This window comes from Nannobrachium achirus, assembly GCF_963921795.1.
Source record: "Nannobrachium achirus genome assembly, chromosome: 15".
NCBI classification, from domain to species: Eukaryota; Metazoa; Chordata; class Actinopteri; order Myctophiformes; family Myctophidae; genus Nannobrachium; species Nannobrachium achirus.
The window spans coordinates 16,346,245-16,372,704 of record NC_137822.1 but is presented as its reverse complement, the minus strand read 5'-3'; the positions used below and the strand labels follow the sequence as shown (position 1 = coordinate 16,372,704).

General features: G+C 41.6%; 1 protein-coding gene across 1 annotated transcript in view; it reads left to right on the top strand.

Annotated features, from left to right (window-relative positions):
• The first annotated feature begins 753 nt into the window (after nucleotides 1-753).
• ermp1 (endoplasmic reticulum metallopeptidase 1) overlaps nucleotides 754-26,460 on the top strand; it is a 55,342-nt gene continuing 29,635 nt past the window's right edge. Inside the window, exons 1-6 of the mRNA XM_080743327.1 lie at nucleotides 754-1,034; nucleotides 5,681-5,985; nucleotides 16,784-16,911; nucleotides 18,178-18,283; nucleotides 18,599-18,745; nucleotides 20,034-20,126. Of these exons, the coding sequence (XP_080599453.1) occupies nucleotides 760-1,034; nucleotides 5,681-5,985; nucleotides 16,784-16,911; nucleotides 18,178-18,283; nucleotides 18,599-18,745; nucleotides 20,034-20,126 (1,054 nt within the window). The 5' untranslated portion in view covers nucleotides 754-759. The remainder of the gene's footprint in view (nucleotides 1,035-5,680; nucleotides 5,986-16,783; nucleotides 16,912-18,177; nucleotides 18,284-18,598; nucleotides 18,746-20,033; nucleotides 20,127-26,460) is intronic.

Sequence of the window (26,460 nt, the reverse complement as noted above, 5' to 3'; positions counted from 1 at the left end):
ACTCTACTACTACTACTAGCCTACTACTACTAATACTTTACTTCACTTCTACTACATCTAATCCTGTCATATCATGAATTGTACTGCAGGGTGCAGAATATAACCCCAGACGCTTATTATGGACCAAGGCATGGTTTCTATTAGGGGAATGGTGTGTCCCTGCCAGTTTAACTGCTCTGATGTCCGCTAATGCCCGCGTGAGATATACAGAACTTATTACGTTTGGGAAAGCCTTGTAGTTGGTTTACCTTGAATGTCTGCATTTATTTTGGTGGGTTAAGGCTAAATGTAAAAGTATCAAAATTGCAAAGTAGAAATAGGCCTGGCCTATTCTGTTAAAAGTAAAAGTCCATAGTTCAAAATGTACTATGTAGCGACATTGTGAGCTTGTAGATTGCCGAAATTAATAGTTTCGGCAGTTGAACTTGGAATAGTGCATGTTTTGTAATCAATCTACCAACAAAGTAACTATATAGTAACTAAAGTTTGTATATAATTGTAGTGGAGTAGAAGTAAAAGTAGGCCTATTGGAAATTGGAAACACTCAAGTGAAGTACAAACATCTCAAAATTGTACAGTATGAGTAAATTGAAACATTATTTACAAGCCCTGGGTTTTTTGGTTTTTCGCATAGGTTTTTCGTTTCCTGAAACAGGTTTGTCCCTGTGCGTGACCCGTCGTTTTGTTCTGGTAAAAAAAAGCGAACGCTTCAGTCCTGCTACTGTACTCGCTGCTGGTCTGATGTACCACTGACTAAAGATGGAGAGCGACACCACTATCAGGAGAATAAAAACCTTCGGGGCGCAAAACAACGGATCGCAGGGGAACCACGACACCCGGGACCAGTGGGAGAACAACGGCTACGGCGGTGACCCCAAAAAGAAGCCAGAAGTGAGCCTGCACTCGCTGCGAGAGGGGCTCGCAGCTTCCCTGGTGTTTGTGTTTATTTTGGTGCTATGGGGACTCGTGCATTTGTCGCTACAGCAGCTCGTCATCGGGAAGTCGACTGGCGAGTTCAACGCAATACGGGCCAGGTGAGTTATTACTTGGTGCTGCCGCTGTCAACTTGTCAAGTTCATACATTGGGATTTTTAATAAATGGCCGATTTCTTCCCTTATCATCGCATGCTGCTCCAACCTTTCCTCTAGTTGTGTAGCTTGTGTTAACATCAGACCCGCCTAGGAACAGTTACAGGGCTTCCCCCCTCCTCCTCCTCCCTCCCCTCCCTCAAGGTATGGCAGGTACGGTAGGTTGTCTCTGTAACGGTTGCATGTTGTTGACACAACAGAGGCAAGGATGAGGAAGTAAAGTAACTAATACCTTTACCACATATTAGTTATACTATATTAAAATAAAATAAAAAATACATTTTTCTCCACCGTCCCGAACTCTTCCATTATCTTAATCACATGATGTCATGGTTTAAGAGCCACTCGTTCCATGTCACGACTTAATTGTCATACTGTTTTTGGTGAAAGGTATGGCTGGGAATAGCATATACTGTGGTAGTTATATCCTGTAATTGTGTAATAATGTTCATCACCATGATGGCAATAGGGCTAGCTGTTTTAGCAATGCCAGACTATTTGAGAAATCAATAAGGTGACCACAGCGAAATAACATTTCCATGATGATGCACTACTGTCTCAGTTCCTCTCTGATAATACAGGGAAGGTCATGGCAGGAGAGGAAAGAGGATGTCACTTGCCACAGGGAAGCTACCTAACCACACCCACAATCTTACAGAGACAGGACATTCCCATCTATACAGGATGTGGTGTTTACAATGTTAAATCCATTTAATCCAAATGAAGTTTTACAAAAACAAGACCTTGGTTGATAGATCCACCAGCTCTATATTTAGAGCTAATTACTGTAAATAGGGCTAATTACTGTAAAATGTCACATCTCATCTCATAATGTTTACATTTTGACATTCATCTTGATAGTTGGGGTAGGAATGCACCTTGAAATATCCATTATAAACATGACAATAGATTACCATAGCTCGGCATCTTGAAAATCATGTTTTTAATTGTATGCAAAAATACATAGAGTAGCAGTTTCTTTTATTTTCAGACTCACCTCACCGCTAGTCACCAGACAAGCGTGGGGTGGCTCAGACTAGATGACAGAGTACAGCATCTTGCAATACATAGTACTTACATTACACTACGCCACTAAGATACCCATGTACCTGACAAAATACTCTAAAAACTTCAAGGATGTCCACAAATACAACACCAGCGGCAGCGCCACAGATCAACCCAGATGCAACTCAAACAAAGGGTCAAATTAGTTCTCCTGCTATACCACTAAAATGTGGAATGCCCTACCAAAGGCTTTAAAGGAGTGCCAATCCCTAACATCCTTTAAAACCGCACTGAAAAACCACTTACAGGCGGCAGCCGCCCAAAACTGGTAACAACAAACCTAGCCTAACCTTACCTGACTTATTGTAATTAACTTTTTTTCATTTAATCCTTTGTTTACAAGTGCTTTTCTGACAAATATCTACTGCATAGTAGTACTGTGTGTTCTATCCGTCTGTCATTCAATGTGAGTTAAAGAGAAGGATCTCAATGGAAATAAGCTTAGCCTTACCTGAGTTTCCTTTTAGTTGACCTCAGTGAACTGTACGTCATGAAACCGTACCTTTTCCTATGCAAAACTTCTAATAAATACTTCAATCAATCAATCAATCAAAGCACCATGGAGAATATGGTGGGTTGCCAATAGTGCGAGGCAACATATTAATATCACTTTAGTTCTTTATCATCATCTGTCCTCATGATCGAGAGCGACTTGAAAAATCTGCTTAGCTCACTAACGTAGGCCTACCAGTGTTCATTTAGAGAGAGTGTTTTGTGCCAGAGGGCATATTCTCAATTCTCAATGCTCTCCTTGCACATCAAACTATCTTGATGTGCATGTCACTCATTGGATGACTGAAGTGTTTTTCAGTTGTTGTTTTTTCTTTAGCTAAACAGGTACAAAAAAATGGTACCATTTGACTCAATGCCACAATGCCAGTTGGACTTTATTTTATTTAAAGAACATACATACTTACATCATGTTGCTGTTTCTTATTTATTTATTTATTTATTCATGTTTTTTTTTCTTTCTTTTTTTTTGCATTCATTGTGCTGCCCAGGCTGTATCTGTGATCTGAAAACAGAACAAGTTACTTTGCATTTACAACACAACTAAATGAGACATGTGGATGCTTGGATATCAGGTTGATACTATGTAATAGGTAAATTATTGGTATTAATGTTATATTGTTCTCTCTCTGTGAGTACCTGCTGAAAGTTGTCGAGAGTGCAAATCTGGGGTAAAATATATATTTTTTTGTATGTGCTTATACTATAGTCATTAATCTTATTAAAACACCTAAATAATAATCCTTAAAACATTGTCACATGGGTGAATACACAAAACGGTGGTAAAACGAAGTAAACAAAGTAAGTGAAATTTAAATATATGATATAAATAAATAATGGCTAGTTACTCTTCTTCTTGTGGGCTGAATACAAACAATACTTAAACTGAATATGAACAAGTGTGAGAGAGCAAGTGAGAAAAAGAGGTAAGTAGAGGTAGAACGAGAATCAGTTTGGACATTGTGGTGAATGTAATATAACGTAATGAGTGTATGTAATTGAATGTAAAAGTCCATGTCTAGTGTGAGTTGATCCTTTGTGATTGAAAAATGTGGACTCAAAGCTGGTCATAGCTGATAGCGTCATCCCTATGTTCCCAGGTCCTGTGTTTTGTGCGTTTTCCTGTGTTATGTGGGAACAGAAAAACATAAAAACAGGGTCCTACTGTATGTGTGCCTGTTCTGACAAAGAGACCTGTGTTTCCATGGGTCTTCTATGTTCCCGGGGTCAAACCACAACACAACCCCATCGTTTAGATTTTTAATTTATTTGACAAGAAAGCAGGCATGCTGACAATGAGGACCTGAGGCTCGTGAGGCGCAGCACCCGTGTGAGACGCATAACGAGCGAGTGCCTGTGGCAAGCAGCCGATGGCATTGTGCATCGACAAGCACACTGTCCGTGTTGGCAAGCCGTGGTGGATGTAGGGGTGGGCGATATGGTGATAATTATCGTTGAGACGATACAATGTCTCCACGATATGCCTTTTCAGAGGTATCGTATATATCGTGATACAATTGAGGGAGCTTTGTAAAAAATCCTGTTTAATCGTTAATACAGAGATTCATTGCAGAATTCAATTTAAACCTGCATTTTGATCTAAATCAGTAGTTCTCAAACTTTAAATTGTCAAGGCCTCCACTTAACTCTGACGGTATACAATTGAAACCAAATGGACCCATGAACTTGTAAAGTTCAATTTAGACCTCCTTGAGAGTCTAGTTTTTGTCAAGTAACTTGAAAAATAACCATAAAAACCAATGTGAAAAAAGAATTGTGATAAAATCGTGTATCGTGATACAGCTTGGGAAAATATCGTGATATTGTATTTTTCCATATCGCCCACCCCTAGGTGGACGGAATAGGTTATCATCACTAGGGCTGTCACAATTATTACATAATCGTCTAATCGCAATTATTAGACATAATCGCAATTATTATTATTAGGTTATGTGTCATATCTGCCATGTGCAACTTCAAAGCCTACAAGCCAAACATAAATGTAATTGTCAACGACGAAAACACAATTAAACCGTTAATCGCAATTATTTGAGTGACAATTAATCGTCATGTAAAATGTCATAATCGTGACAGCCCTAATCATCACTCGGTTCTAAATTGCACATACCGGTAGTACTCGACAATGAGGTGCATGTTAGTCTTGTTGGGGTTGCTAGCAAGTTACAGGTACATAATGTAAACAGACTGGCTGCAACACAATAGGAGGGATAATGTGTGTACTGTTAACAGATGATTGAACTGGGTATCCTGGAAACATAGCACCCTGGAAACATAGCTATGCTGCTCCCTAACTGGCACGCACATACACACTTACACCTTCAGTGTCAACCAGTTGTGGTATTGTCCTAGTGTCAGCTTCCCTTAGTGGTGTTAGATGTCCTAACAGTGTGTATGGCTGATGGAGATGGAGTCATTTTCATGCTGGACTGTTTTGTTTTCCCTACTGATGATCATCAAACACCACAGAAGATGTAGCACTTTTATTTATTCTGTGGCAGTTTTGACTATTTACAGTTTACAGTTTACAGTTTAGGCATTTAGCAGACGCTTTTAATCCAAAGCGACTTACAATAAGTAGATACAACATCACAATAATAAACAAGATAATATGTCAGTACATTAACAGCAATATAGCAAATTAAAGTATTTGATCTGTAATGTTGCAATACACTACAGTATACGTTTTATGAAGCACTCTAGGGCTCTATTTTGATTGTCTTAAGTAGCTCTTATGTCTTAACTTAAAGGCCTGTCCATACTGTCTCCAAGTCCGGTTCAACTACAAAATGACGTCATTCGTATCTTCTGAAAAGGATTAGCCCGAATTAGTGTTCGGAAAGCTGCACGTCGGAACTCTCAGACGAAAAAGACCGTAAGAGCTGGTATTTAAGACAAGACAAAGACAGTCCTAGTGTTTAAGTTGTTGCTCTGGATATTTATCAAACTATCTCTTTGTCACCTCTCCATCTACACTACTCACGGTTACCCACTGTAGACGGCACCTGGAACGCATCACTAGTGTGGGCCCGCGGCCGGTGGGCAGCCGGGAGAATGAGGTGCTGACAGTGGACTACCTGCTGGAGCAGATCGAGCACATCCGCTCTGAGAGTGTGCATGGTCCCCACCGGTTGACAGTGGACGTGCAGCGGCCCACTGGCTCCTTCTCCATTGACTTTCTAGGCGGCTTTACCAGCTTCTATGACCGGGTCACCAACATTGCAGTGAAGTTGGAGCCCAAGACTGGGGCACAGCACTTCATGTTGGCCAATTGCCACTTTGACACAGTGGCCAACAGTCCAGGTATGAGTGCGTGTGCTTGCCAATAATAATGTGTCCAGATTCCAGAACTTCACTGTTTGTACCCTGAGGCCTCTAGTTTGAGTGCAGTGAACTGGCACACACTGTGCGCTGTTTTCTCTGAGTGCCACCCAGGCACTAACAAAATTTCAGCATTGTGAGTGGATGTTGCATTCCTGGTTTGGATGTGTCAATTAAATTAAATGTTTCTATGGTGACAAATCACAACAGGCTGTCTCAAGACACTTTACACATAGAGCAGAGAGTGAGACCCACTGAACCCCTGAGCAAGTATTTGGTGACAGTGGCAAGGAAAAACTTCACTTTAATGGGAAGCAACCTCAAGCAGAACCAGACTCTAGGGTGGGCGTCCGTCTGTCTTGAATGTGTTGGAAGGAAAGGATGTCATATGTCCTAAGCCACTGTTTCCCCAAACACTGGGTAGGGACCCGTTTGTGAATACCTTTTACTTTTTTGTTTCCTATATTTTCTTTTTTTAATTATTATTATTCAAAACATTTTCAAAAAACATTTAATTCCCCAAAAAGCTAAAAATAAATAAATCTAGCTGATCTACAAGCTCACAACGCAGTACGAGTTTGGGAACTACTGTCATCATATATCAATGTGTCAGCAATATTCCACTGACAATGTGCAAGTTTGACTAATTCATTAGCACCTGTGATGGCCATAACTGACAAACAACTATTACGTCCCTCATATAGGGCACACAAACCAGAAATAAAATGGGAAAATAAAATGCAGTAATGCCAGGTGGGTATTCACTTTTCTTTGAACCCGCCTTTACAGTCCTTGGTGTCATTTTACCAAATCTGCTGATGTCTCAAACCCCTGAAAGCACCATTTACGCTGCAAATAAACTGGTACTAATAAAACTAGTCGCCTCACTGCGACATGCGACCTCGCCCTTTGGCCATCTGGCCAGTGATGTATATCGGACCAGTTGCACCAGACCCTTGCATGATAGTCAACAATATGATGTCAGAACATGCCCATATATGGGCATTACCAAATATGGGCATTCCTAGATATGCGCTCAATATTGATATCATGACAGGGATCTCCATATATGGGCATAAAACGGACAAGGACGTAATTAATTTGCAAGTGTGCCTCTAGTCGTGATGACATCAACAATCTCCATATATGGGCATAAAAGGGACATCAAGCCAGAGTGTGATGTCAGAGCAGCAAACCCATTCTGGTTCCCCTGACATCACAGTGACATCAGAGCATGATGTCAGAGCGACAAACCTATAGAACCACAGACAAACCCATAGAACCACAGTGTCAGGCGTGACAGACAGAGATACAGACAGACAAGCTGTGAGCGTTTTCATAGTAAACTTGCAAAAACATTGTTTGAAACACCATCTCCATTTTAAGTATGTAAAATGTGTTCACTCTCTAGGTAACAAACTGCTCTTAGCTTAACAATAAAAATCATTGTTTATTATATCTGTATCTGTCTGTCTGCGTCCATTTTATGCCCATATATGGAGATCTTTGACCATCTGTTTGCCTCTGTCCATATATGGAGATATCTGTATCTGTCTGTCTGCAATCCATTTTATGCCCATATATGGGGGCATTCATTTTATGCCCATATATGGAGAACGCGCGTGCCCGTGGGACGAACGGTTCTCGAGATACGCGGATTACATACATACATACACACTCACAGAGATTTTTTGTTGACTCATGTGGCGTACGTGATGTCAGAGCCTTTTATGAAGTGATGTCACAATGAGTCAGAGATGGAGAACGCGCGTGCCCGTGGGACGAACGGTTCTCGAGATACGCGGATTACATACATACATACACACTCACAGAGATTTTTTGTTGACTCATGTGGCGTACGTGATGTCAGAGCCTTTTATGAAGTGATGTCACAATGAGTCAGAGCTTTCGCCGATTTCCTCCGGAACAGCCTGATGTCAACAATCAACCCCGCATAAGGAGATTCCGAACGTTTCTCGCCGGTTCGGGAAAACCGCGCGTCGGGTCGGCGAGACCCGGCACTGCACTCCGTGCCGCGGCGGGGAGCGCGCGTGCCGAATCTGAAGCCGGTGGGACGAACGGTTCTCGAGATACGCGGATTACAGACACACACACAGACAGACAGAGACTTCTCGCATTTATAGATAGATTATCATTATTCGGCCTATAAAAGAGGGCACACAAAGCTAGGAAATGACTGTAATCTGCTTTAAGTAGAAAGTGATCCAATTTATATGACCCCGGTTCTAAAGCGTCTACTATTATCCAAAGTGCTGTACAATGTGTGTTACATTCACCCATTCATTCACACACATTCACACACATCCATGCGAAGCACCAACCTGCTCACTGGGAGCAGTTAGCTGTTGTCTTGCTCAAGAACACGCACAAAACTAGGAGGAGTAGGGAACCTTCCTGTTCCAGAGACGGCTGCTCTACTGAGCCATAAAATATAAGTTGCACTGTCTGGTTTCAATTCACATTTCTTTTTCAGAGTACAGTTGTGACTCAAACTAGAGAATACACAGACACACACACACACACACACACACACACACACACACACACACACACACACACACACACACACACACACACACACACACACACACACACACAAGGTCCACACACTATTACATTGATCCCAGAGGTGTGGTACAGGAAAACACACACAATCCACGCAGTAGCTGGATTGTTGAGATGTGTAACCAACTCTGTGCTCAGGGTTTCAGCAGTTCACTCTTTGTATGAATGCACATTGTGTGAATGCACACAACCTTTTATTTGTCACATACGTACAGCTCTTAAAACAGTAGTAAATGACATGATTCCCCTCCCGCCCTAAAATATTATGATCAGGTATTATGGAGGAAGATTTTTTCCAGAAACTGTACAGAAAGAGTTAAAATTATGTTTTTATGTGCCCACACCCACCAGTTCATTAAGTATGCCTGGTTGTCAGGTGGGTGTTAAGTTAGCCACACCCACAGTGTTGGGTGTATGCATGGTAAAAGAGGAGGGGGTTATTTTATGATGTCATTAAATCAGTGTTTTTCGATCAGGCCTTTTGACTCGAAGGCTTTCAGCTTTCAGAAAGAAACCAAAAATACACAGGGAAGGCACATTTGAACATTATAACCACACCCGGTGGTCTATTAGAGTAATGTTAACTCCATAGACATATACAAAACAGAAAAAGTTTAAAGCACGTATAGCTTGCTGCTTAGCAGAAATGAATGACGGCTTCCTTTCCCGGCTTTCAGGAGGTGTACAGGTAGTTCCAATCCAGACTATATAGCATTCAGCAATTGTGGAATAGTTATCTGGCAAGACTACACTACATATAGTAACACCTAACCCAGAAACCGCTTTGGGTGCAACAGTTAATCGAACAAATTGAATTACTCGATTATAACAATGGATTATCGACAATGTATAAAAAATATCGATCGCTATTTTGAGCATGACATTGTAGGTGAAAGGTAAAAGAAAACAGGAATTTATTTTTGAAATAGACAGTCTATACAATCTCACAATGACACATGTTGTGATCTACTATTTGAACTGTTTTCGAACACATTTGTTTGACAAAGTATCCACAGCTTTCCAACATCCCATCGTGCATTGCACAGAAGTTGCACGGAGCTTCCGGCGCCGCAGCCGAGTGTGATCTACAAGCTCACAACGGTTGCATCTGCGACGCGATGTGAGCTTGTATGTCTGCTGTTAACCGGAAGTGTGGTGAAAACAATTCTCCAGTAAATTCCTGCGGAAAGAGGTGTATAAAATAGCACTAAAGTGTTTAATCGATTCATTGATATACTCATACTGTAAAAAAATAACAAAAAACATAAAAACACGCTTCTGGATTATTCGATTAATCAAAAGAATTAAACAGTAATGGCAAAAAAATAATAATCGATAGTTTCAGCACTATATGGACAATCCATTGCTTTGAAAGACTTGGCCCAACACCCACACAGCTGTAGTGTATAGTATGAAAATTGCCAAGCGATGCATTCTGAGGTTTATGGAAATCGGACTCTGTTCCTCAATTTGACTCGTGGTTGAGAGAGCTGGTGGGCATTTTACACGTGGAAAGACTGAGGTATGAACTGTGTGGAATATGGAGCCCGGTGATGCAGCAACTGAGAGATTGATGTTGCAAATGAACAGTTGTGTAATGTCAACTGTTTATATTACCCAGTGTTTTACTTTTATATCTTTGTTTTGGTTTCTTTCCTTTTTTATCTTTTTTTTTTGTGGATGGGGGAGGGAGGAAGGGATTGATTTGTTTTTTTGTGTAAGTGTAGTTGCACTTGTCTACCTAATATTATTTTAAACTCCATAGATCCACATTAATAACAGGACAACAGACTAAGACTAAAAAGAGAACTAGAAAGATGCAATTCTGGGAAATTGCATGTGTGGTTGCCCTGACACAAGTCACAAGGATTCTGCTGGGAATTCACTTGTCCCTTGTCCCTTTCATGCCCATATATGGATATCTCTGTATCTTTCAGTCCTTGTCCCTATTTGAGCGATGCTAACCATTCCGCCCGTGTCCCTTTTAAGCCCATGTATGGAGATCCCTGATGTCATCAATATTAAGCCCTTATCTTGGAATGCCCATATATGGACATAATGTGTCAATCTCATGTGGTCTATGACGTCAGACATCTATGATGTCAGTCATCTCCATATTTGGGAAAAGATACATTTTTGCATTTTCCCATTCAAGTCAATGGAGAAAAGTAATTCACAAACAAATAATAAATGATATGCCATTTTTAGCTACAATGTTTTGTGTGCAAAACAAAAGCTTGCATTGGATTCAGAACCATGAAAAAAACACACATGCTACTTAAAGCAGATATTGTTATTGTATTATTTTCCTGTATAGTAAAGTCAATGAGACCCCAACTTTGATACTCCCACAAAGTTTCCCAAGGAGGGAGTTGGATTGGAAAATTCAGAGGTGATTGTAGACACCTTTATGAACACATTTGTGAAGAAAGCTATTGGTAAGCGTTTAGTTCCCAGATTGGTCAAAGACTCTGCTAACGTCCCCTAACTATGGGATACATATCTGCCTCCAAAGCTTTCTCCATGTTCAGAGAGACTTTGGGTTGCACAAAGATGAATCTGTGTCCGAGATAAGTGGCAGTGACAGCGGCAAGAATGGTACCCAGAGCTCCACTGAACAACCCCCACCCCAACCATTCCAATCCTGAAATCCTGTGCACATGATTCTCCCCCTGTCTCAGTTTTCTCTCTGAACTCTTTGTGTCCTTAGTATCCAAGATTTGTTCTTTACCGCTAACCCCTCTAATCTCAACCAATCACATGCCTAGCCAGTTCCCTCTGCTTTTTAATCGTTCTTTGATTCCTTTAATGTTCTCTCCATCAGATGGAAGGGGTTGAACGGTTCTTTTGCCAGGTTGTCGCATTCCACAGGTGGTTCACATGCCACAAGCCTCTCTGGGGGCTTGGCTTTCATATAGGGAAATAACTCACTCCATTCTAGTCTAGTTTGAGGAGGTTGGTTTGTGAATTCATTTTTCATCAAGAAGTACTTGGAAATGTATCAGCACTCTCCTCTCGTCTGCATGTTTCCATGTTTCCTTATGTTGGACAATGCTCAAATATGCACTAGGGATGGGAAGATAAGTGATATTATTGTTTATTGTGATAAAGAAACACAATAATCATAGTGTGGAGATTTAATTTATCGTGAAATTGTCATCCGTCATGCACTGGGATCAATTCACCTTTTATTTGCCTTATAATATACGTACTTGATACCATTTTTTGTTGTGAGCTTTTTATTTTTTGGCAAATGTTCCGCCCCAGGATAATGGATGTTGGCGATATTTTGCTTATCGCGATAATATCGTAAATCGGGATTTCTTTGGTCACAATAATCGTGATAGGACATTTTCATATCGTTCCATCCCTAATATGCACCACCTGTCAAGTGGGTACGCATGGGGGCATGCGTACAAGTGGCTAAATACGTATGTCTTTTTAGACACAATAAGCCAGCCGTTTCTTTATTGCTATTTACAGTAACACTTCTAGCCCCCATAAGTCACATCCAACCATGAAAGGTTGCGTTGTATCTTGGGAATGGGCTTATTCTGTGTAAAACGACATATTTAGCCACTTGTACGCATGCCCCCATCCACTGAAATAAGAATCTCTAAAACAATAGAAAGAAGTAAATGAAATAATTTTAACACTCATCTTTTATATTATTAATTTACGATCTAAAATATGAACCCTTGTTGTAAAAAACGAAAGTTGGCCTTTAATGATGTTTAGCTTGAGATTACTGTATACAGCGATAGGGCCTTTCTGTGTGGAGTTTGCATGTTCTCCCTGTGTCTCCTAGGGTAGATACCCTCACAAAAACATGCAGTAATCCTGCCTCCCCCTGGCCAGCCGGGGCGCCTGATGAAGGGCAAAGGAACTGTTTGGAATAACGTGTTCCTTCCACGCGATACGTCCAAACAGGGGAAACTGAAGCAACCACTGTCAGGTGAAAAGAAGCAACTTGGACTACTCATGCATAGATGGAAACATGAGGTCAGTCCGTTGTCTCTCTTGGCGTGGCAGAGGTAGAGCAGAGCCCAGGATTACATAGGCAATTGGCACTGGGTGAAAATGGGTTACAAAATCGTGGGATAAAAATTCTAGAAGAAGAGATTACTGTATACAGTTTTCTCTTGCAGTTGTTGTGAAGCTTCATAACTCATCATGTGAGTGGAGGAGGCACTTCGCCGATTTTGTTTCAAACTGAATTTTGGTAATCGCAGTTCTAGTAGACAACGTTGCTACAATAGGTGTCTCCAAAAATAATGCTAAAATGTTTGTTACACATTATTAACATTAAATACGTTTGAACTACAGGAGGAGCCTTCTCAACCTGTAGGTCAGGACCCCCAGGGGGGGTCCCCAAATTATTTTGGGGACCCCCAGATGATTAACTTAATGTGCAACATTGTTTTCTCACTCAACAGTAAACTAACCAACATAAAGTTTAAGTTATAGAGGGTATCTGCACATTTCTAAAGTGACAATTTAAGGACTTTTTAATACCTCTAAAAATGACAAAATAACATTTGCCAAATTGTCAAATATTAGAGGCAGAAATTTATAAAATAGTCGATCTGTTGCGAGGCGTTGTAAGAATGTAGATCTGTAGATCTACATTAATCTGTAGATCTACATTAATCTTTAGATCATTCACAATAGAACCGTGTTATACAAAATATTGTCTCAACTCGTAGTGCTCATTGGGTGGGTAAATATGATTATTTTGGGGGTCACGGCCTGAAAAGGTTGAGAACCACTGCTGTAGAGCACTGCACAGCTTCCAGCAACATAAACGGAACCTATATGTGATTGACATACACATGCGTGTAGGCTTTTCATCGAAAATATGACGGTACAGATCCTGTTCAAGAACATTATGATACAAAACATACAGAACATATAACAGATACAGGATATTTTGATACAAAAAAAAGTTTTCTAGTGTAGCTGATAACTTTCTGTACGTTTTACGTATTACATTTTAAAATGTATTATCTCTTCTGCCAGGCCGGAACGGCCGGGGACCAAGATTTTGTTTTCACTCCTGTGTGTCTGTCAGTCTGACAGTGTGGAGCTAATCTCGCAAACTACTAGACTGTTCAGCGCCAAATGTTTTTATCAATAGACAGCTTGGTGGTACTTGCTTTGTCTTGCATTGTTTCTTGTAGATTGTCAACACCTGTTGTCAGAGGCCAGTCTATGATAATTGAATGGCTGCACAAATCAGCATTGGCAGGCATGCATAGCAACAGTTTGTGTTGTGTGCCATGTTAGGCAGGTTGTTGATGACTGCTTTAGATGACGGCAGAGGTAGATAGCAGATATATATACAGATAGAAAGAGACATCTCTTTGTTGTTTGTTTCACCTACATTCAGCTTTGTGTCAGAGAAAACGACTAAGAAGAAGATTTTTGGGGGGCAGAGAGAGAAGAAAAGATGTATGAAGTATGCATGAAGCATTCCTCCAAAGGGGACATTAAAATTAAAAAGAAAAAGAAAGGTTCGCAGAGGCAGAGGAGAGAGGAGTTCGAAGAGGCAGTTCCAACGTTAGAGGAGAAGGAAGAGACAGTTCCACCGTTAGAGGAAAAGGAAGAGCCAATTCCACCTTTAGAGGAGAAGGAAAAGAAAAAGAAAGGTTCGCAGAGGCAGAGGAGAGAGGAGTTCGAAGAGGCAGTTCCAACGTTAGAGGAGAAGGAAGAGACAGTTCCACCGTTAGAGGAAAAGGAAGAGCCAATTCCACCTTTAGAGGAGAAGGAAGAGGCAGTTCCACCTTTAGAGGAGAAGAAAGAGTCAATTCCACCTTTAGACGAGAAGAAAGAGGCAGTTCCACCTTTAGAGGAGAAGAAAGAGCCAATTCCACCTTTAAAGGAGAGGGAAAAGGCAGTTCCACCTTTAGAGGAGAAGAAAGAGCCAATTCCACCTTTAGAGGAGAAGAAAGAGCCAATTCCACCGTTAGAGGAGAAGGAAGAGGCAAAAGAATGGTTCCCAGAAGCTCAGGCTCCGGTGACGCGAGCAGCAGCATCGGTATCAGAAGAAGCACTAGCTCTAGCTGTACTGATGGATCTACTCTACTGGCGTGATGTTAAGACCACAGGCCTGGTTTTCGGAACCGCTCTCCTGCTGTGTGTGTCCCTGATGGCATACAGCATTATCAGCGTTTGTGCCTACTTAGGCTTGGCCCTGCTGAGTTTCACCATCTCCTTCAGGATATACAAGGGCGCCCTGCAGGCTATCCACAAGTCCAATGAGGGTCACCCCTTTAAGCGGTACCTGGACATGGACACAGGACATGACCTGGCTCACAAGTACGGCGATGCATTCCTGGAGAAGGTCGGCAAGGTGATGGTTGAGCTAAGACGTCTCTTCCTAGTAGAACACCTGGTGGACTCTGTTAAGTTTGCTGTGCTAATTTGGCTTCTCACTTACATTGGTGCCTTGTTCAATGGACTCACCCTTATGGTCCTGGTTCTGGTCGGAGCATTCAGCCTCCCAGTTGCCTATGAAAGATTTCAGGTGAACATCCTCCACTACCTGGGTCTGGTCAATAATCTGATTAAAGATTTCATTGGAAAGGCCAATGTACTTGTACTCAAACTCAAAGAATGTACTTGTACTCGAACTCAAAGCCATGTGAAAGCGTAGGCTTCAAAGTTGTCATCTTAAGACAAACAACATATCCTGAATGGTTCGCCCCCCGCTCCAGTCTATGCATCGAATAAGTGTCACTATATACAGTATCTGCTCCCGTGGTGCAGGATTAATGGCTTCCACTGATTCTTCCACTGGTCATAAATGCAGAGGACACATTCCACATTATGTGCTCATGTATGTACTGTGACAAAAATACCCCAAAGAGGTAGGGACCATATTATTATTGTTATATTAAATGGATACTAACTGAAACTATTGTGTTTCGAACTCCCTTTGGTCCGACCACCTAACCAACCAACCAACCTAACCTAAACCTTAACCCTAACCTCAGTCAAACTAACGCTGGTGAATGCTAACCTGGTGAATGTTAACCTGTTCGGACCAACGGGAGTTCGAACCATGGGGCAGTCCCCATGTGTTGTACAAAGCTAACTAGAACTGCACTCTGTCGAGGTGCCAACTTGCGCCTTATGCACAAGTAGGCCATGTATGTATGGACTACTTGTGCGCCAGCTAAACGGAAATCCCAAACAAAATGATACAAAAAAAGAAAAAAATCTAATGAAAAATACTACACTTAACTAGAAGAACCTTGGTAAATTTCTGGATGTCCTGGGAAGAAGTTGAACGAAACAGAGGTTGGGGAGCGATGAAGATGAAGGAAAAATATCCTTGGGCTTTGAGTTTCTAGTCCTTTTTCTGAGCGGTACTCTTGGAAGGAGCTAAGCTCCAACATCTGGCTTTGTCCAGGATGTGAAGCGTGGCCTACATCTTGGCACAAAGCGCTCAAAGTTTGTTGTACGCACAGGGTTTTGTTCTTTTTTTTCCCCTTTTTTTTTCAAGCTTGATTCCTGGTCCAGAATCACAATGGGAAGTGATGTTTTGCTTGAGCTGGGATTTTAGGGAATTACCCCCCAAGAAACACTGTTTAACCAACAGTTTTTTGGCCACAGCTTGGAGGGGGTGGGGGGGAATACATATATTCTTTATACAAACAACCACACTGAACACACAAACATAAAATTATTGCTAATTATTAAATTAAAAGTAAACCTGACCCAGTGGCGACAGTTGCGAAAATCGGGAAAACAATCTACCCTCGTCCGAAAATATAAATATACGAAACTTGCGGCAGTGTGCAACCGTGATTGACATAACGTGAGGTAGATCTTTTTTGTCTGAACCTCTAGTAGAAAGAAATTAAGTTTTATACCAGCTTGCGCCTTGTGGACTAGCCTTGCTGAGGTGGTGACATCACCAAGAATGCGAAATATATTCATTCATTCTGTACCATATTTGGTAAATATTTGGTAAAATCTGGAGATTTTGGCATACTGTGACGGTTGGCTGACGATCTGTAGGCCAGCTTTGCAAGCTGGTAAAAATAAAATGCCTATACTCACTTTTGCTGTGTGTGCACCGCAACAAAAAAGTGTTACATAATTGATTCTGAACCATCTACTGTATCTTTTTTACCCCACAGTGCTAGGCTTGACACCCATACTATATGTTGTTTTTTCGTCCTACAAGGTGCCAGTGATGATGCAGTGAGCTGTGCAGTGATGCTGGAGGTTCTACATTCTCTAGCTAACCTGTCCACTCCACTCCGTCATGGAGTTGTCTTTCTGTTCAATGGGGCAGAGGAAAATGTATTGCAGGTACTATTTGAGAAAGAGATCAAATCTACATTAGCCCACAGTATATTATACCCAGTGGTGTGTAAAAAAGAAAGCGTATGCCCTCGTGAAACATTCAAAGTAGTAGTTTATCTAATACGCACTGGAGGAGGCGCTTGCCACAGGAATGGCCACGGACCATAGTGTAGGCGAAGCAATTCACACATTAACTTAACAAATTAAACCTGACACGTCCCAGACTCACTTCATTAGTATTCAAACTGCATGTTCTGTCTATGAAGCATTTGTTTTTGCAGGTAGATGTTATTGGATTTTCCCCCAAAATGCACTTTTGCAAGTGCATTTCTTTCTTTTTGCTATTGCTGCTGAAATGTTTTAGGAGCCAAAACTAAAGATACAAAAAGTCAAAGTCTGATTATTTTTTGGACACACAAACACACACAAGAAAATTCTAGAACACACCACTGATTGTACCATCCCATTCCCATATGGGGCTGACAAATAATTGTGAGCCCCCCCAAATACAGTACCACTCCTTTCTTCACCACTACAAATGCGTGTATCAAAACAACATCCCGCTTCCAGCAGTGGAAGCTTGTGATTGGCTGAACCGGAGGTAGGGAGCGCTCCGTTGTGTTCGCCTGGACCGCGCGGAGGTGCCGAGAGCTCACTCGTGTATAGGTTATAGGTAATATAATAGGCCTACATGCGATGTTTCATAACATATAACACAAGAAATAATCATAACACATTATAAACATTCTATATTTTAAGGTCAAGTATTCTACTTAATAATTGGGACTTAGGCATTTTGGTTAGATAAGGTTGTGGGCAGAACAATTTTCCTTGTTATTTGACTATTTTTACTTTTATTATAATTAAAGACACTTTATAGTGAATTAGTGATTATAATAAATAGCCTATGTCATGATTGTTGTTATAGCTAGATCAGATTGTGTTTATAATATAACACCGGCGCGCCTCCGTCATCTCCACCGAAAACAAGCGCTCCGCCCTTGTTCCATTGTTGGAACCGGGATGTTGTTTTGATACACGCACTACAAATAGTTAAACTCCAATCCATTTTGTCTGTTTTAGTACGGAAATGTATTAGTGCGGATCTCCATGTATAGAGATCTGTGCTCATACACATAAAGTAACTAACGTCACAGACTGAACAGCCCATACAAGGAGATATGCACTTGTGTCGTGATTGCACCACTCACTTCGCACAGGTGCGATTTTTATCTATCTTTCTGTCTCCTCCCTCTCTTCAACCCGCTTTAGGCCAGCCACGGATTCATTACTCAACATCCCTGGGCCAAACTGGTCCGAGCCTTCATCAACCTGGAAGCTGCTGGAGTTGGGGGCAAAGAGGTGGTCTTTCAGACAGGTACTGCACTACTGTGCGTGTGCACATGTGTAATTTATTGGTTCACTGCTGGGTAGCATTTGTGTTAGCCTTTCTCGGTAGGCCAGCTTACTGCACGTGTTTGTGTGTCCCATGTTTTTTCTATAGAATGTGTAATCCTGTATGTTTTTGTGTGGCTAGCCCCTACCATTTGTGGGACACTTTATTGTTAAGAGATCTAACAACATGATTCATGTTTCATCAGTTCCCATTTGTCCTCACTACATTATATGATCTATAATGGATTAAGAAAAAGCAGTCATAGATCACGTAACAGTTCCTCTGATCTTCTCCCAGGTCCAGAAAACCCATGGCTGGTCCAAGCATATGTCCATGCAGCCAAGCATCCCTTTGCCTCTGTGGTGGGCCAGGAGGTATTTCAGAGTGGCATCATTCCCTCTGACACTGACTTCCGTATCTACAGGGACTTTGGCAACATTCCAGGTACTGTCCAACAATGTCAACGGGACGGGGACATACAGTATATCCGCATTCCCAGCATTTGCACTGACAAATCAGCGAGTTCAGGTTTCGGTGCCCAGCATTGGCCAGGTGATTGTGTCCCTTTAGTTGTCGTGTGGGTGTTTGTCTCTAGCCTAGCACAGCTAAACAATCCACCAATGTTAACACGTGGGGATGTATATACTGCAGTTGTAGTTAGCTGCATGAGTATATAGTCTGGCTACGCCAGGCTAGTTTGTCTCTGTACCTCCTCCTCCCCTCCTCTGGGAGGGATGTCAGTCAGCTATGACGTGATGTCAGGGATGTTGATATTTAGGAATAATCCTGGATCACAGAGAGACAAACACAACACAGAAAACCTGTCAGAACTAAAGTAGAGGTCACCCAGGCAACCCTCGCTGCATCAGCGAGCACTGATACACCGGTACATCAGTTGTACAACCTTGGGCAAAGCTGAATGTGGGGAGATAATACATTTTCAAAAATAGATAAATAACATGTTTTTCTTTGAATTACTGTAGGCCTCGAGTGGTTAATAAATAGATTCCTATTACAGTCCAAGAGGAACGGCAAATGCAATTTAGCTGGGATTTGGTTGAGAACACAGCAGGTGCTGTTAGTCCTTGCCCTTGTTTTCAGCTCTGTGTTCATGTTCCGTTGCACCCAGATCAACTTCAGCGTCTCCTCAGCCATTCATTCTCCCTCACCATTTTGTCCATGTTTGACATAGTGAGTTCCTTCCACAACAAGGTCACTCACAGTGACATTCAATCAGCACACGGTGGCACTTCAGCTTTCGCTGATTGGTCAGCTACTGTCATATCAGATCCCACTGGGATTTCCTGTTATTGCACGGAGGAAGTTGGCTCAAAAACACGGCAGGTGCAGGTTGGTCGCCGGCTGGTGATCTCACCATTATACTGTATGTACAACCATTCTCTGAACCATCAAAGGTCACTCTTTTCCACTATTTGTTTTGGTTCCTTTGCGCCAATAACAATTCACTGCACGCTGGCACTTTAGCTTATCTGCCCTTTATCACCCCATTACCCAGGGGAAATAAATAAAGGCTTGGTGTGTGATAAAGTCCAGATTGGAAACATAGAAGGTCTCTTTGTATGTCAAGTCCCAATTTATCTGCAAAAAGGATGGAATCAAGGACATCAAATATAATATATAAATATATATATTTATATATAATCTCTCTCTCTCTCTCTCTCTCTCTCTCTCTCTCTCTCTCTCTCTCTCTCTCTCTCTCTCTCTCTCACAGGCATTGACTTGGCCTTCATTGAGAATGGGTTTATCTACCACACGAAGTACGACACGGCTGACAGGATACTGACGGACTCCATACAGAGAGCTGGTACACACATGCACAGCACACTCACGCTGCACCATCAACGTTTCATATTGTGCACATTTTCGCCATCATATTGTTCTTCCCTTCAACCATGTTGTAGTGTTGCCAAGTGATGGCAACAGTTGCTTTGATTTGATTGCTAGAAACCATCCCTCGAGAACAATTGAGAGGTAAAAGACAATCGAGGATTAAAAACACAATATCGTCAGAGACTTATTTCCATTGGGGTCCTCTCACAGACAGAGAACATGATATGCACATTGTTTGATGGGCGTGTCTGCCTGTCAAGGTGATGATGATCATTGCATTGACAGGCATGAATCAAAACAGCATCCCGGTTTGGACAATGGAACAAGGGGGGAGCGCTTGTTTTCGGTGGAGATGACGGAGGCATGCCGGCGTTATATTATAAACACAATCTGATCTAGCAATCATGACATAGGCTATTTATTATAATCACTAATTCACTATGAAGTGTCTTAATCACTAATTCACTATGAAGTGTCTTTAATTATAATTAAAGTAAAAATAGTCAAATAACAAACAAGGACAAATTGTTCTGCCCACAACATTATCAAACCAAAATGCCTAAACTACTTCAGCCCCCCGAATTTTGTCACCTCCGCGCGGTCCAGGGGAACACAACGGATCGTTCTCTACCTTCGGTTCAGCCAATCACAAGCTTCCACTGCCGATACCGGGATGCTGTTTTGATACACGCCATTGACAGGCTGCCATAACAACCTGCCAACACTTCACAGGCGGTGGTGTAAAGTAACTAAGTACATTTACTTATGTACTGTATGTAAGTACTGTTTTGAGGTATTTGTACTTTACTTGAGTGTTTCCAATTTCCAATACTTTTACTTCTACTCCACTACATATCAGAGGCAAATATTGTACTTCTACTCCTTTGTAAATGCAATTATTTGAAAACTTTAGTTACTGGTTACTTTGTAGATTTCGATGATTATTACAAAACCTACATTAACCGCTTCAGCCTGATATACATTTCGACCATTTGTTAATATCCGATCTACAAGCTCACAATGCATCACGGTGTGACGCATTGTGAGCTTGTAGATCTGCTATTTTCAAAATATTTGTATAAAATGTAATTTATACACTTGAAAACATGGGAAATTCTGCATAATTATTACTTACTTAAAGTACATTTTCATACCAATACTTCTGTACTTACTCAATTACATTTTGAATGCCGGACTTGTAACATGCTTCTACATTGCAGTATTGATACTTTTACTTAAAGGAGTAGTTCACCCCCAAAATGATTTTTTTTTCTCTTGATTACTCACGTCATGGAGACTTGAGTTTGATAAATATATTTTTTGTTCTTTTCCCACCACTGTTCACAGGGAGGATGGATACATACAGTACTTGTGTCACACGCACGCACGCACGCACGCACGCACGCACGCACGCACGCACACACACCAGTGTCTTACCACTGAACTCATCCTCATTTTACCTTATGTGTTGGTGCTGCTGTTTGTTTTGCTTTTACTTAGCAGTCAGTCAGTCAGCCAGCACTTTATTACTCCCAGCAGTATCTCTCTCTCTCTCTCTCTTTCTCTCTATCTCTCTCTCTCTCTCTCTCTCTCTCTCTCTCAGCAGCCGACTCAGACCAGCACTCAGCAGACACTTTATGGATTGACCTGGACTCCCCTTCCCCCGCTTTGTTCTTTGGCTAACACGAAACCACCAAGAGTGGCATGCATTACTACGAGACAGGGCAGAGGAGAGAGAGAGAGAGAGACAGATTAATAGAGAGAAAGAGAGAGAGAGTAGAGGTCAGAGAGAGGGGGGGAGGAAACGGATAATGATATTTTTATTCTGTGTAGAGGGGGACTGATCAGGAAAGCCGGGGGGTATCTTGCTCTTTTTAGTGCTGTGTTTGCATGGTGATCAATGCTGCAGGCCTCTCCTCAAAACAGCTACTTCACCCATGTTCACCCACAGCTGATAAATCACCTAACATTTTAGTATCGATTAAAATGATGATGATAAGCGTATACGTTTTGTTTTGCCATATGGACACAAATTTGAGAAACGGCAAGGTAGTGACACAGTAAGCATTCAATCTCAGATGAGGGAGGGAGGGGTGGATGTGCTAGTACATTAGGTTATGTTTATGTTCTAGCCATAGCGAGGCCAGCAGACCACAGAACAATGGAGCTTTGTCTATGGTGTGTGTGTGTGTGTGTGTGTGTGTGTGTGTGTGTGTGTGTGTGTGTGTGTGTGTGTGTGTGTGTGTGTGTGTGTGTGTGTGTGTGTGTGTGTGTGTGTGTGTGTGTGTGTGTGTGTGTGCGTGCGTGCGTGCGCGGTGTGCGTGTGTGCGCCTGTGAAAAACACAAATGTATGCAAACAATTGCATTCAAGTGCTGGACAGAATAACATGTGAAAATAGAAAAAAGAATAGTCTCAAAACTGGACCATGCTTATTAGACCATGTTGATTATATTATGGCACACCTACATCTTAACAACCCCATTATACATTTTATTAGTTGCAGCTGTGTTTAGGGATGGGACGATATGAAAATGTTACATCACTTATTGTGACAAAAGAAATCGCGATTTACAATATTATCGCGATAATCAAAATCCATTATCCTGAGGCGGAACATGTGCCTACAAGCTCACAATGCATCGCAAAGCGACGCGTTGTGAGCTTGTAGATCTGCTATTTTTTGGCAAAGACATTCGGATAGAAAGTGAAAAAAGACTGTATCGAGTACGTATATTATTAGTACCTTTTACCAATAGAGGGTTTAAATTGTACCGGATATGCAGCTCGGCAAATAAAAAGGTGAATTGATCCCAGTGCATGACGGAGGACGATATCACGATAAATTAAATCTCCACGATACGATTATAGTGAGTGTTTTTTATCACGATAAACGATAATATCGCATATGGTCCCATCCCTAACTGTGTTGCTCTTACATCACAATTCTACAAAGTTAGCCTGACATGTTTTTACCCTTCTGTAATTTTTTAACCCGTGCTGGAAGAAAACAAACTATACAATCAGTCTAGGGTTTCATGGAGCTTTAACCTCCTATTGAGCTTTTGTCAGCCACAATGCCTCACCACTTTGCTTGCTATGGGTTCAGGTTCTCTGTTTCTTTCAATACATATTTAATTAGTTGCATCTCCATTAATACACATGTTGCCTTTGGGCCTGTCTTGATACCTTTTAGTCTACTTGCCAGCCTATAGAGCCCCATTGTGAACCCGGACATATTGAGTACAGCAAGGTTTTATGTTAGAAATGTTGAGTAAGGGTCCCCAGCATGTAGAAACTGCCGGATGCTAACTTTCATATGTTGAGCAATTTTCATAATTTGCATAATTAGCTTTAATTAGCATAATCACCAATAATAATGGAAAATATGTCAAAAACTGATTGGACGATTTGAACAATATTGGAGTGGTTTTGGGGGTTATTGAGGATGCTGAATCCATTTCTGACATTTTCTAAATTCAAAACGACCGTTTTAAACCGGAGATGGCCATATTCCAACTTAAATTGGGATGATTTTGATATAGTCTGGGAAAAATGGGGGTGAACGTGGATTCGCCTGTAAAAGTTTTTTTCTCAACTGATTCTTGTAGCTTGGGGTCACCTCTTAAGGATTCAAGAGGATGACCAGTGATATCCATTGAGCATTTTTTATTATTAACCCCTTAATGCCTGAAACATGGGCTCCCATTGACTTTCTATATAGGAGGAAAATACCCAATACCCTGGGTATTTAACTCATACCCTGCCAAACCCGAGGAACCCGAGAATTTCGCGATGTCCCTCCCTGCCACGCCCGAGGAACCCGAGAATTTCCGCCATTTTGAAAAAAAAAAAATTTTTTTTTCAAAAATTTTTTTGGGACCCCAAAAACGTTAGTAGGCATGATAGCGATCGCGAAATTGCTTGTTTAACCCCCATACAACCCCCATACAACTCAGGTAGCAGACCTCCAAGCTCACAACAGTGTAAAACATAATGGCTGCTATCTGATGAATGCCTGAACGGATTTCCATTCGGATTTTTTTGTTTGAAAGCTGTGAGCAATGTGGACACACGTGGTGCATTATCTAGGCATGGGTGTGCATGATCCGTGCACTATGAATTACATGGAAGTCTATGGAGACGAATGGCAGTTAAAGAGTACGAAGGTATTGTTAAATGGCAGCATATGAGTTAAGGAGGATCTGAGGGGTCTAACTAGGGGTTTGTCATGATGCTGAATCCATTGCAGGCATTTGTTTTGCACAAAAAACATTCCGTGGGCTAGAAAGGGCCTCAGAAAACAATACACGTATGGGTGAGTATTCATGTTAGTCGGAGGCCTTAGGGTTTTTTTTTCTCGTGCTAATCAGTCTAAAAGTGCAAAATTTTGCACAGATGTAGCTCAGGGCTTGCTCTAATGATTTAGCTAGGGCGCCCGAGTCTGCGACATTCGGGGTCGCCACAGCGGCCAAATCAAGTTGGGCTCCCATCGACTTTAGTGATGAAAAGTGATGAGTCATCACTTTTGTGGGTGTTTTGGTGACCCCGAAGGTCGCCGACTCGGGCGCCCTAGCTAAATCATTAGAGCATGCCCTGAGCTACATCTGTGCAAAATGTTGCACTTTTAGACTGATTAGCACGAGAAAAAAAAACCTAAGGCCTCCGACTAACATGAATACTCACCCACGTGTATTGTTTTCTGAGGCTATTTCTAGCCCACGGAATGTTTTTTGTGCAAAACAAATGCCTGCAATGGATTCAGCATCATGACAAACCCCTAGTTAGACCCCTCAGATCCTCCTTAAATACCCAGAAAAATAATCTTTTTCTGGGTATTTTCCTCCTATATAGAAAGTCAATGGGAGCCCATGTTTCAGGCATTAAGGGGTTAATAATAAAAAATGCTCAATGGATATCACTGGTCATCCTCTTGAATCTTTAAGAGGTGACCCCAAGCTACAAGAATCAGTTGAGAAAAAAACTTTTACAGGCGAATCCACGTTCACCCCCATTTTTCCCAGACTATATCAAAATCATCCCAATTTAAGTTGGAATATGGCCATTTCCGGTTTAAAACGGCCGTTTTGAATTTAGAAAATGTCAGAAATGGATTCAGCATCCTCAATAACCCCCAAAACCACTCCAATATTGTTCAAATCGTCCAATCAGTTTTTGACATATTATCCATATAGGTGATTATGCTAATTAAAGCTAATTATGCAAATTATGAAAATTGCTCAACATATGCAAGTTAGCATCCGGCAGTTTCTACATGCTGGGGACCCTTACTCAACATTTCTAACATAAAACCTTACTGTACTCAATATGCCAGGGTTCACATTCTGGCAAGTGGACTAATTGGTGTACATACATGCCAAAACGTCCGGCGAAGCTTGGCCAATGCCAATGTGCAAATCGGTGTTGTGCGGCAACGGTTTATGTTGGTTGTGACATCACACCTGAGCTCGGTCTGCCTATATAAGTTGAGGTACACTTGACAGAGAGGTCAAGTGTACAGTGAGTGATCATGGCAAGGTTTTTGAGGTCCAATTTGAGAAACATCATCAGCACAGACTTAAGGATGTTGTCTGGTCATCAGATGGGTGAAATGGGTCAAGGTGCAGGAAAAGGTGGAGGGGGTGGTGGATCTGTCAGAGCGGCAGGTGGAGCCTTTGGAAAGAAGCAGGCTGCTGAGGAGGAGATGCACTTCAGGCGTAAGGAACAGGAGCTGCTGCAGAAGCTTGCCGAGCAGAAGAAGCTGAAGTACCACCAGGAGGAACTTGCACGCTACAAGAAGCAAATTGAATCAATAGACCTGAAGACAGACATTGCATTGGTCGTCATTGTAGGTGCAGTGGTTGTAGGTGCAGTTGTAGGTATAGTGTCCGCAATAGTTCGTAGCCTTATTTCGTAAGGACCGTAACTCAAGGGAGAAGAGAGACAAAGGGCAGAGTGATTGAGAGATTCATGGTGTTAAACGAGACAAGCAGAGCTGTATGAATCACTGGAAACAGATTGAAAAAGTACAGGATAATTGCGACCGAAGGTCGCAGTATACCATGAGAAATGTCGCAGCTTGTCCGTCCTTGACATCATGTGACATCGTCTCATCAAAGAAGAAGAAGTAGTAAAACAGTGGTTCTCAAACTTGGGGCCAAATTATTTTGTGGGGTCCTCAGATGATTAGCTTAATGTAAAAAGAATGTCTCACTCAACGGTAAACAAACCTACATAAGTGTATAGATAAGGGTATCTCCACATTTATAAAGTGACAATTTAGGTAAGGACTTTCAAGACTGTTTTAATA